The sequence below is a fragment of the Scyliorhinus canicula genome, chromosome 1, assembly GCF_902713615.1.
Source record: "Scyliorhinus canicula chromosome 1, sScyCan1.1, whole genome shotgun sequence".
In the NCBI taxonomy this organism is placed as follows: domain Eukaryota; kingdom Metazoa; phylum Chordata; class Chondrichthyes; order Carcharhiniformes; family Scyliorhinidae; genus Scyliorhinus; species Scyliorhinus canicula.
The window spans coordinates 188166687-188180186 of NC_052146.1; the positions used below are offsets into that span (position 1 = coordinate 188166687).

General features: G+C 44.6%; 1 protein-coding gene across 1 annotated transcript; it reads right to left on the bottom strand.

Annotated features, from left to right (window-relative positions):
- Positions 1-3482: 3482 nt before the first annotated feature.
- Positions 3483-4454, bottom strand: LOC119962843 (probable G-protein coupled receptor 139). The gene has a single exon (XM_038791051.1). It carries the CDS (start codon positions 4452-4454, stop codon positions 3483-3485), a length of 972 nt encoding a protein of 323 aa, XP_038646979.1.
- Positions 4455-13500: the final 9046 nt, after the last annotated feature.

Here is a 13500-nt window from a genome sequence, read left to right on the forward strand (position 1 = left end):
TAAAAACAACTTGCACAACACCCTGAAAAAAGCAGTCTGCACCACCCAAAGTGAAGAGAACAAAAAGAATTCCGAAACAACAAAAGATGATTTGTTTTTCAAAGATTACCTCTCAGACATGGCTGAGTCAGTCAGATATGCTTATCACAGCATCAGCGACACGGTCGCAAAGCACAACACGAACCAACTCGTGGTAGATGAATCCAACCAAGATGATTTGGTTTTCAAAGAACACTACTCAGACATGGCTGAGTCAGTCGGATATGCTTATCACAGCATCAGCGACACGGTCGCAAAGTTCAACACGAATCAACTCGTGGTAGAAGAATCCAACCAGGATGATTTGGTTTTCGAAGAATACTACTCAAACACAGCTGAGTCAGTCGGATATGCTTATCACAGCATCAGCGACACGGTCGCAAAGTTCAACACGAATCAACTCGTGGTAGAAGAAGCCAATGAAGATGAAATGGGTATCAAAGAATACTACTCAGACATGGAGGAGTTATTTGGACATGCTGATCACAGCATCAGCGACACCGTTGCAAAGCTCAACACGACTCTACTCATGGTAGATGAATCCAACACCATGATGCCATGGCAGCTCGTCGATACATTGGATGACAGCAATACCCTAGACGAAGACGACGCCACACAGAGAGCACAGGAAGACTCCACAGAGCGAGCGATGACAGGCTCCACAGTGCGAGTGATGAAAGACTCCAAAAGGGATGCAAGCAAACACTCCCTGGCGAACACCATGCATGAACAAGACCATGAAGGTAAACCCGCTGTATCTGAGCAACCGCAAGCAGACTATGAAAGTCTACCAAGCTCACAGGAACAAGAAGAAGACAACGTACATCTAACCACTGACACCATGCATGCGCAAGACCATGAAGGTCAACCTGCCATATCTGAGAAACCACAAGCAGACTATGAAAGTCTAACAAGCTCACATGAACAAGAAGAAGACAATGCACCTCTACCCACTGCATGCGAAGACAGTGACAAGGTGATCACACTCGACGTACAGGATCACAGCGAGACTGACAGTTCTCAGCTTGTCTGTACCGAAGCACAGAGCGAAAACAGTAACAAGGTGATCGCACTCGACGTACAGGATCACAGCGAGACTGACAGTTCTCAGCTTGTCTGTACCGAAGCACAAAGCGAAAACAGTGTCAAGGTGATTGCACTCGACGTACAGGATCACAGCGAGACTGACAGTTCTCAGCTTGTCTGTACAGAAGCACAGAGTCGGGCCACCCAACAGTCCAGAGAGACGATGCCGAAAGAAAACATGCAGATTTTGACTCCAGAAGAGGAGCACCTGGAGTCCAGAGAGACAACGCCGAAAGAAACCATGCAGATTCTGACTCCAGAAGAGGAGCACCTGGAGTCCAGAGAGACCAAGCAAAAAGAAACCATGCAGATTTTGACTCCAGAAGAGGAGCACCTGGAGTCCAGTGAGACAACATCAACAGAAATCATGAAGATTTCAACTCCAGAAGCGGAGCACCAAGAGTCTAGAGAGACCACGTCAAGTGAAATCATGCAGATTTGGACTCCAGAACAGGAGCGCCAAGAGTCCGGAGACACCACGTCAACTGAAATCATGCAGATTTGGACTCCAGAAGAGGAGCGCCAGAGGTCCACAGACACCACGTCAATTGTAATCATGGAGGTTTTGACTCCAGAAGAGGAGCGCCAAGAATCCAGAGACACCGCGTCAAATGGAATCGAGAAGAATTTGACTCCGGAAGAGGAGCACCAAGAAAGCAAAGATGAGGAATCCAATTCTCCACAAATGATTGATGTCACCTGCACCGATGCAACATCAGATCATTCGCACCACTCTCGAGACGAAATGCTCAATGACTCAAATTATCCACTCGGGACACGAATAGAGTATAACAAGAAAAACAACAGTCAAAAGAAGCACAGCAGAAACGGGACAAACAACAGCAAGAACAAAAGCAACATGAAGCACGACAAGACCAACAACAATAGCAAGAAGCACAGCAGAAACGAGAACGACAACAGAAAGAACAAAAGCAACATGAAGCGCGACAAGACAAACAACAAAGTCAGGCACAAAGATAGCGACAACGACAGAGACAGAGACAACAAGAACGGCAACGAAAACAACAAAGTCAGGAACAAACATAGCGACAACACCAAAGACAGAAACGACAAAAACAGCAACACGAACGGCAACGAAAACAACAAAGTCAGGAACAACGACAGTGCCAACACCAAAGACAGAAACAACAAAAACAGCAACAAGTACGGCAACGAAAACAACAAAAACAGGAACGACAGAAACAACAGCAATGAAACAACGACTTGTACACAATTGTACTACTCGGCACATGAAGGACAATGCCACAGCTCACTGCAAAGCGAATGCAAGACTACAAACATGTCATGGGATGACAACGAATCGCACAAACTCACGTCTGCTCCAGAACGAGCAAGCACACCAGCATCCAAGGCGGATGAGACAATAAATCAACACCACAAGCACAGAAAAAAAGTCCATGCCAGTCAACATCAGTGAGGGGACAATGCAAACACCTCGGGATGATGCAGTGGGTACTTAAAATAACAAGGAACACCAACAACATTCACAGCGGACTTGCAATATCAATATCACCACGTCATCAACAACAAAATGAAAAAAAAAAAGCTCTGAACAAATTCATCAAGTTTGGACTCATAAGTGTTTTTATTAAGATTGGACATATAACTACATTGGCTTTGTACAATATGCAATAGCACCATCACCTGCATAGATACGCATATCATAAGTAACTGTTTTCTATAATTTTCTTTAACGATGTACAGCAAATATGTAAAGTGAAAAAGGGGGATGTGGTAATCGTAGATTTACTAGATACAAAAACAATAGCAAACACCAGAGGGAGAGCTATAAATACACCGGGACAGGATGTACAATTTTCTTTAACGATGTACAGAAAATATGTAAAGAGAAAAAGGGGGATGTGGTGATCACAAGTTAACCAGATGCAATACAACTGAGCAAACACTAGAGGGGGCACAGGAGAGCCATATAAATAGACGGGGACAGGAAGTGAGGACACACTTCACACAGGGCAGAACTTGGAGCAACACAGATACACCCACACGCCAGCTAGGAACACTGAAGGTAACCTTAGGAAACAGCTCTGAAGTGTGAACGAACTTACAATAAAGCATCTTCTCCATATTTGAGACTACGAGCTTTATTAAGACACGAGTAACAACACACACATGACCTTCCCGTTCGCAGGTGTGAATACCACTGAGAGCCCTGGCTGCCACTTATTGCAAGTATCAAACTCAGAGGATAGAGTTTAAGATAAATTCATTCAATTTTTTGGAATCTTTTGCTGCTTTGTTTCAAGTTGTTTGATTGTCTCACATATCTAATAATTAAAAAAAGGATCCATTTTCAAGGAAAGAATTGAAGGCACAATTCAGTAGAGCTCAACAAATGATGATCTGCCATATTTGACATATTTAATAATCACAGTAAATGGATACATGATTGCATTTCTCAACTTCTCTCTGAATTTAGTCTGGGCCAGCGCATAAACACACGTGTTTGTACAGGAGCTCAGCAATTGGAACATATCTCCGGTGTAGTCTGCGATAAGTAAGGGATCCGAGTATTGATCTGGATCATAAAGGCTGCCTGTAATTCTGCAAATGAGGAAAAATACAACATGAGGCATCCACAGCACGATGAAAGTACCAGAAATGGAGAAGAGCAAAATGATGGATTTCCTTCGGCTCTGCATCTCTGGATCATCGCTGTTCTTGCTGTTGCATTGACCTTGCAGTGCTCTGCGGGTTCGATTAGCCATCAGAATGTGTCTAACAGTCAGAGCGTTGAGAAATATAATCACAAAGTACGGCAACAAGGGGTTGAAAACTGTGCTAAGCCAGTCATAAGTGACCCATCCTGGCAAAGTGAAGTAATTTGGTTTGAAATTAATTCCCCACTCCACGTTGTTAATTATAAAGACAGGTTCAAAAGCAAAATAGAGAGGGATGTTTTTGAAACAGAACACAACACACACGGTCACTAGAACCACAGCTGCAGTTTTCTCCCTGCAATACTTCTCTCTGAATTCTTGACAACAAATGAGGACAAAGCGATCAACAGTGAAAGACACCGTCAGCCAAACAGAGCAGTCAACAACCAGATAGTTGATAACCACATTGACACTTTCAATGGACGTGTGGTGCAGAGGTGAGTCTGGGAAATAATACCAAAGTATGTAATAGATTATTACATTGAAAATAATGACCAGCAGGTCCATTGTTGTCATACCCACCAGGTAAAGAGTGATCCCTTTGGAAAGACCACAGCCTCCTCGGGACAGGAGCACAATTGTCAGGAAATTAGCTACAAAGAAAAGAGTAAATTCTCCAATTAATTCCATTTTACTTCTTGGAAATGGCAGTCCAGAATCAGGTCACTTGGTTCAACAGGCATGTTGGTATGTCGTTGCTTATTCTGCACAAGCGCCTTTACCTACCCGACTCCATCTCACCATATTAACATTTCCTTCTATTCCTTTCTCCCTCAGTTACTTATTCAGCTTTTCCTTACCAGACAGGCTCACCATCTCTTCTGTGGTTGTGATAATACTGCACAGGTTGGAAAGAAGCAAATGCTCTCTCAAAGCAGAATGTTGTTCTGGAGGTGAACAGAGTAGATGACACCCCACCCACACTCCCAGCTCCACTCACAACCTCCCTCCTCCCAGTACCACTCACACCCTCCCCTTTTCGGGCCTCACTCACATCTTCCCGTTCCCACACCAGTCACACCCTCCCCCTCCGAGCCCCATTCACACCCTCCCCCTCCCACACCAGTCACACCCTCCCCCTCCAACACCATTCACACCCTCCCCTTCCCACACCAGTCACACCCTTCCCCCTCCCAGCCACACTCACACACTCTCCAACCCAGCCCCACTCACATCCTCCCCCTCCCACACCAGTCACACTCTCCCCCTCCCAGCCCCATTCACACCCTCTCCCTGCCGACCCCACTCATACCCTCCTCCCATCACCACTCACACCCTCCCACTCCCACTCTGACTGACTGACTGAAGAAACGAAAGCCACTGGCTTCAGCATCTTACCAGGAACTCCAAAGATTGCAATAAAATGGTAATAAATGAAAGCTGCCTGTTCAATTGTTGCTAATTCCATTTTCAGAAAGAGGAGACGACACTAAACTATGACAACAGACCTGGAGCCGCAGAGTTTCTTCCTTAATGACAGCCCTTTATATAAAACAACTAAAACCCCCTGTGAATCAATCAGCTTTCAGAGGGAGTGGAATTAGTTCATGGTCTTTGAACAAACAGCCGTCACTTATTTTTACAAAGATGAGGCAATACTATTTTTGCATTGAAGCCAAATGGTTCCAATTGCAGAATATGAGTTCTGAAACCATAAAGGCCATGTTGACTCTTCACCAGCTTATTCATATATTAATAATTGGGGGGTTTATTATCTGAAATATAAAAGTTGTATTGGTGATAATTGTGCTGTGAAATGGTGTAAACAGTCAGAGAAATAAATGCACGGCAAATACAACCATGTTTCTGACATTGATTCTCAAATCTGAAGGATCAGGCAGATATCCCCCATCTGCCATCAGAGACACTGAGGGACGATTTTACGGCCTTTTTGTTCTCTCTCCAGTGAAACGAGGCTGGTGAATAGCGGGAGAGGCAGAAACCGAGAACCACGGCAGGCGCCAAACAGTTTGTGATGCAATCAGCCCGCTCCAATGGACATAATTGGGATCTCGCCGTAACGTGGTAAGAAAACAATTATCACCACTAAAGCTCCATTTCGATACAATTAACAGGAGCCACCCCATATCCAACAGCCTCCTGTCATTCAGCGACCTCCCCAGCAAGTGGTCATGCTGGCGCCGATTAGTAGTCCTTTTGAAAAATATGAGCCTGGCGGACGGGCTTCTGCAGGGAGATGAGGAGGTGAGTAGCCATCTTTGCTCACGGGCAAAGAGCCCAGGGATGCTGGGCTTGTCACCCCAGTGTTTGGCTGGGGATGGGGGACTCTCGGCGAGGGTGGGGGGACCCTCCATAGGGGTGGGCAGCCATGGGAGGGTGGGGGGGGGCATTGGGGGGAAACAGGGAGGGCAACCGCTTGTGGCACCACCATGCCAACACCTGAATCGTGTTTACCTGTTCCAGGTACAACCTTTGTCCCTGCCCGTCTGCCCCAATGACCAACCATAACCCCTGCTGACTGCCGAGTTCTCTGGCTGTGTGGCTGAAGGCTGTTGCTCATAGGGAATTGGCAATCGTGGTGAAGTAAGCACTTCACAGAATCCAAGTGGATTCCCATTGGTTGATTGATTGATTTGACTTATTGTCACATGGACCGAAGTACAGTGAAAAATATTTTTCTCTGGCCAAGGGAACGTACACAGTACGTACATAGCAGACAAAAATACAATAACAACAGAGTACATTGACAAATGGCACATTGGCAAACAGTGAATGGTTACAGTGTGGAACAAGGGGCCAGACAAAGCAAATGTGGGACTCATTGCCGAGCATCTTAATCCCACCTTGATGCCTGGACACTGTGCTTGAATACTGCGAGAGGCAGCACCACACTCGCAGCAGCTAAGACCCGAACACCCAGGGGATGGACACAGCTCGGTGACACGTCCACAGCCAGATGAGTGCAATGGGGAGGGGACCATCACCCTGTCCAGGTGACATTACGAACGGGTATCTGGGATTTGGGGTTTGGTGTCCGGGGGGGGGGAGTCCTGCTGCAGCCAGTTGTGCAATGGGCAGGGCATTCCGGATATGGGGGGGGGTATCAATGTGGGAATGGAGGGTCCCGGGGTGGGAGCCACCGCTGTTTGTCAGTCTAATATCTGTTATATTACTAAATTGCAATGTAAATATGACTCATTTGTCTTGTCTAGTTGTCTTGAATTCTGAAATAGAGAAAGTCAAAGTCTTCCAGATGATGATAAAATGTTTATTGAGTAATAGACAACAAACGAGCGAGTTCTTTCCCTTCAATACTAAACTAGTAAAACAACTAAGTAAGTTTACATTAAATTAACAATTATAATTATAATACACTGCACTCTAATCTAATCACGTCTTCACTCGATCTGCTCTCTACCCACACTAACTCACACTCACTAAGAAAGAGCGGGAATCTCCTTTTGATAGGTCCTGTTAGTGTTGCCATCTAGTGATCATTTGGCTGTACTTACTTTACATTAACTGAACATTTATTAACACATACAGAGACCATTAGATCATCCTGCCCCAATCCCTTACAGATATTGAACGCTTCGGCAGGGATATTAGGTGTAGAACTTGCCCTGGTGGTGCTGCTGCTAAGCCGGGAGGCCGGACACCGGAGATGGCGGCAGCAGCAGCAGCATCTGCAGATGCTCGAGGCAGCAGCTCCTGTGCTGGACCCTGCCCCACAACCTGAGGACTCGATTACCCATCAGGCCAGGGAGGGAGCCAGAGGGCGTGTCCAGCCACGGCCCAGCGTGTACAGGCGTCGCTTGTTACTCGGACAGATGATGGACAGCATGTGCTGCAGGAGGCTTTGCCTCAACAAGGAGATGGTGTGATACCTGTGCCATGTCCTCATGGACTTGGCACCACATGTAGGAGGAGGTCACCGCAGCCCTGAAACATTTCGCCTCGGAGTTATTCCAGGGTTCAAGCGGGTACCTGAGTGGCATCTCGCAAACCAGCCCACAGGTACACCCGATAGGGCACGGATGCCCTGTTTGCCCAGTCGGAAACCTACATTATCTTTGATGTGGACCAAGCCCAACAAGATGCCCGGGCAGCAGGTTTCTCTGTCATCGCCGGGATGATCCAGGTCCAGGGGGTAATAGATGGCATGCATGTTGCCCTGGGCTCACCGGGCCCTCTGGGGGTGCCCTATGTTAACATAAAGGGGCTCCACTAACTGAACATACAGCTCGTGTATGATCAGCACATGAAGATATTCATGTGTGTGCATGCTTCCCGGGAATGTCCATGATAGCTTCATCATGGAGCAGTCGTTCACCCCCAGCCTCTTCGAGAAGCACCCCAGGATTGGCGGCTGTTTCTTGGGGGATGAGGGGTACCTGCTGAGGACCTGGCTAATGACGCCAGTACGGAGGCCGGTGACTGAAACAGAGAACTGATACAACGAGGCCAATGTGGCCACCAGGACTATGATGGATCCCAGGAAAATCGCGCTCCTCCTCAATTTGGCTGGACGCAGGTATTAGAAATGTTTAATTTATTTGAATTCGCAGATGGTGAGGAGAAAAAAAAGTTTGAACGGATCGTGGAGAAATTTGATGTGCATTACAAAGCCCAAGTCAATGAGACATACGAACGGTCCATGTTCAGAAGAAGGCTGAAGCTTAATGGAGAATTGGTAGATTAATTTATTCCGGATTCATGGCTAAGAGCACAGTCCTGTAATTTTTTCTTCGTTATGGATTTGATGTTGCAGGATCAAATGGTGTTTGGCATTTATGAAGAGCAATTGTGAGAAAGATTATTAAGACGTCCGATTCTTTCCTTAGAAGAAGCCATAAGCCGGTGCAAAGCCAGTAAGCAATCCACTAATGAGTATGCAGAGTTCAGGGCTAAGGAAAAAGGTGCAAACTCGGGCAATGTAGCCAACGTCATTAACTCTGTGGCACAGTTCAGAAAAAGCACAGCACTCCACTGATGCTGGCCATTTTGAAAGTGACATCACTAATGTGATGACGTGCACACACTGTGGCAACGCCCACTTTAGAAAAAATCATCCAGTGAAAGGAAAACAATGCTCGCGATGTAACAAGTTTCTCACAATGCCATTTCACTTTAGTGAGATCGACAAACAACGCTAAAAGATCACTTGACATGAATAAAAAGATCCAGAGCATAAAAAGTAAAGCACATGATGAAAAATGTTTCAATTTACATGATGATTCTTCAAAGTTTACTCTACAGGATAACTTCATGGTAGAAGCGATGACCAGACTTAATGCACTGCAGACTAATGAAAGAGAAATTTTTCAAATTTCCAACTTAATAGAAGATTGAACAGTGACATTGAATATAAATGGCTCCAATGTGTCATTCAAGCTGGACACGGGTGCACATGCAAATTTAATCACTGAAACAGATCTGAGACAAGTGCAAAAACTCCAAAAATAAGAAAATGACAATGATTATGACATACTGACCAAAGCTGCCTCATGGTGCTGCATGATGACATCAGCATGCCAGTGGGCTTCAAAATTGTGAAAGACAAGAAATCATCGCTAATTGGTGTTAATGCGTCCATTAAACTAAATTTAGTACAATGAATACAAAAAGCCAGCAGTTTAAATGAATCATTAAATGAACGAATTGAAGACATTTTGAGCAAATACAAGCATGTAAGGGAATGGGCACCTTGCCATTCACATTCAGCATCAAACTAAAACAGGATGCTAAGCCAGTAATACATGTGCCCAGAAGAGTGGCAGCACCATTGAGAGATCATTTCAAGGATAAATTAGATAGAATGCAACAATGTGATATCATATCGAAGGTGACTGAGCCAACAGACTGGATAAGCTCTATGGTGTGTGTGCGTAAACGAAATGGGAACTGAAGAGTATGTATTGATCCAAAGGATCTCAACAATAACAAAAGATTCACTATTATTTAATGAAATATTTTGTGGCAGAAATGGCACATGCCATCTCTGCCACAAAATATTTCACTAAATAATATTCGGATATGGGCAACTGTGTCTCAACAATAGAAGCAGAAAATTGCGTATGTTTAACACGGTGCTATGTCTTTTCGTCCGACGTCATTTCGTCCAACGACACTTCGTCCATGTCTTTTAGTCCAACGTCCTTTTGTCCGCACGTCTTTTGGTCCTACTTCTTTTTGTCCGATGATTTTTTTCGTCAAAGACTTTTTGTGACTTGTTACGTTTTTTTGTCGGATGATTTTTTTTGTCAAACACTTTTTGTAACTTGACTTTTTGTAAATAGAAATCTTCTCTAATGCACATAGCAAGGTATAATATGTAATAAAGGATTTTTATTACCGGTCTCTTTCCTTTAACGAGCCTCGTTAAAGGATAGTTATTATCGTTCTCTTTCTTAATTCGCCCATCCCGAAATGGCAAAGTTCATTGTGTCAACGAAGAGCAAAAGGAAAGTAGCTGATGAAAGTAACTACATCTGCGATTTTCATTCAAGCAGTACAAACCTAGGAAAAGAATACTGGAGATGTGAGAAAAGAAGGCTGTGTTCAGTGCGGATTCACACGGTAACGGAAAACAATGAGCCAAAAATTATTTATGTTTCTAATGAGCACCTTCATCCAGCTGATGTTGATTCGTTAAATACTAGAAAAGCAGTTGCAGAAATAAAGCATGAAGCAGTGGAAAACATAGCAGCAAGTTTGCGTAGCATTCTAGCGGCCAAGTTTACGCAGTTATCAGAAAATACCTGCTCTCAACTACCTAGGTTGCCCGTCGTCTCAAGGACTATTCAAAGGTGCCGACAAAAAAATTCTGGATTTCCCGCTAATCCAGCGGCTAGACACAGTTTTGAAATACCTGGCAAATATTGTAAACTTGACAATGGCGAACAGTTTCTGAGATACGATTCGGGCGCCGAGGATCAACAGCGCTTACTAGTATTCGCATCAGAAAGTGCTCTTCAGGATTTAGCATCATATCGTCATTGGGCATGTGATGGAACATTCAAGATTGTGCCACAACAGTGGTTTCAACTGTTCTGCATTCATGTACAAGTTAAAGGTAGCAGTTTTCCACGGGTCTTTGCATTACTGCCGAATAAAAGAAAGCAGACATACAAATTATTTTTTGACCAATTGAAAATTATGCAACCTAATGCAGATCCGATTGATATCATTGCAGATTTCGAAGTTGCAGTTCACAAGGCAATTAATTCATTATTCCTTAATTCATCTGTCGTGGCATGTTTGTTTCATTTGAGCCAATCTGTGTTTCGAAAAATTACAGATTTAGGCCTCAAAGAAAAATATAATATAGACTCTGAATTCTGTCTTAAAATTCGATGTTTTTTAGCATTAGCTTTCTTCCCCGTTGAAGATGTCGAAGAGGCTTATGAAGATTTGATAGACGATGAAGAAATACCTGCCGAATTCATCGTTTACTTCGACTTGACTTACATAGGCATTGTGAGAGGACGTGGTGCCAGACGAAGGAGAGAAACACCTACATTCCCGACAGCTGTAAGGAATGTTAATCAGCGTGTTCTACAAGATCTACCGAGAACAAATAATGCTGCTGAGGGGTTTCATTCTGCGATAAAGCGTTCGGCGGGTGGAGCTCATTTGAATATCTGGAGGTTAATCAAAACTCTGAAGGAAGAGGAAGGGTTCATAATAGGCAAAAAGGCTCAAATTCTTCGGGGAGATCAGTCGACTTCATGTACGCGATATAAGAAAATAACCGAACGTCTCAAAAGATTGGTCGTTGAATATGATTCTGCAACAAAAATTGATTTCTTGAGGAATGTTGCATACAATTTACATCAATTTTAAGTAACTTTAAGAATTTTTAAATACATTTTCCAAATGTATTCTCTAACTGATGTGATATCTTTCGGGAATTTTAAGTAATTAGTAAACCTTTAGATTTTTTAACTGCATTTTTCAACTTTTGCTGTATTTTACTTGCATTTTATCAATTACTTGCATTTTATCAATTAAATTCTCATAGTAAACTTTTAGATTTACTTGTATTGTACTTGAATTTTATCAATTAAATGGTTTTATACGGAGTTTATTTGAAATTGGATAATTGGACAAAAAGACGTTGGACCAAAAGACGTGCGGATAAAAAGACGTTGGACCAAAAGACGTGCGGACAAAAAGACGTGGACGAAGTGTCGTTGGACGAAGTGACGTCGGACGAAAACACGCGACACGGTTTAACACTCCCTTTGGCCGATAATGTTTTAACCGATTACATTTCGGCATTATAGCGGCCTCCGAGATCTTCCAGCATACGATGGAAACTATCATTGCAGGAATACCAGGTGTTTGTGTGTATGTAGATAATAAATAATAATAATCGCTTATTGCCAGAAGTAAGCTTCAATGAAGTTACTGTGAAAAGCCCCCAGTCGCCACATTCTGGGGAGGCTGTTTGGGGAGGCTGGTACGGAAATTGAACCCGCATTGCTGGTCTTGTTCTGCATTACAAGCCAGCTGTTTAGCCAACTGTGCTAAACCAGCCCCTTAATGATGTTATAATATGGTCCCAGTAAGAAGTCTTACAACACCAGGTTAAAGTCCAACAGGTTTGTTTCAAACACGAGCTTTCGGAGCACGGCTCCTTCTTCAGGTGAATGGAAAGGCTTGTTCCAGAAATGTTTATATAGACACAGTCAGAGATGCCCCGGAATGCGAGCACCTGCAGGCAATCAAATCATCAAAGATGCAGAGAGAGAGGTAACTCCAGGTTAAAGAGGTGTGAATTGTCCCAAGCCAGCTCAGTCGGTAGGCCTCTGCAAGTCCAGGCTTGTTGGTGGGGGCCGAATGTAATGCGACATGAATCCCAGATCCCGGTTGAGTCCGCATTCATGCGTGCGGAACTTAGCTATAAGTTTTTGCTCAGCAATTTTGCGTTGTCGCGTCTCCTGAAGGCCTCCTTGTAGAATGCTGACCCGGAGATCAGAGGCTGAATGTCCTTGACTGCTGAAGTGTTCCCCAACTGGAAGGGAACAGTCCTGCCTGTTGATAGTCGCACGATGCCCGTTTATTCGTTGTCGCAGTGTCTGCATGGTCTCGCCAATGTACCACGCTTCGGGACATCCTTTCCTGCAGCGTATGAGGTAGACTACATTGGTCGAGTCGCACGAGTATGCGCCGCGTACCTGGTGGGTGGTGTTTCCACGTGTAATGGTGGTGTCCATGTCGATGATCTGGCATGTCTTGCAGAGATTACCCTGGCAGGGTTTTGTGGTGTTGTGGTTGCTGTTCTGAAGGCTGGGTAATTTGCTGCAAACAATGGTTTGTTTGAGGTTGCGCGGTTGTTTGAAGGCCAGTAGTGGGGGTGTGGGGATGACCTTGGCAAGATGTCCATCCTCGCTGATGATGTGTTGGAGGCTGCAAAGAAGATGTCGTAGTTTCTCCGCCCCAGGAAAGTACTGGACGACGAAGGGTACTCTGTCAGTGGTGTCCCGTGTTTGTCTTCTGAGGAGGTTGGTGCGGTTTTTTGCTGTGGCGCGGTGGAACTGTCGATCAATGAGTCGAGCGCCATATCCCGTTCGTACGAGGGCATCTTTCAGCATCTGTAGGTGTCTGTTGCGCTCCTCCTTGTCTGAGCAGATCCTGTGTATACGGAGGGCTTGTCCATAGGGGATGGCTTCTTTAATGTGTTTCGGGTGAAAGCTGGAGAAGTGGAGCA

Excerpts from the sequence above, each read along its gene's own strand:
- LOC119962843 (XM_038791051.1), bottom strand. The coding sequence starts at position 4,454 with ATGGAATTAATTGGAGAATTTACTCTTTTCTTTGTAGCTAATTTCCTG.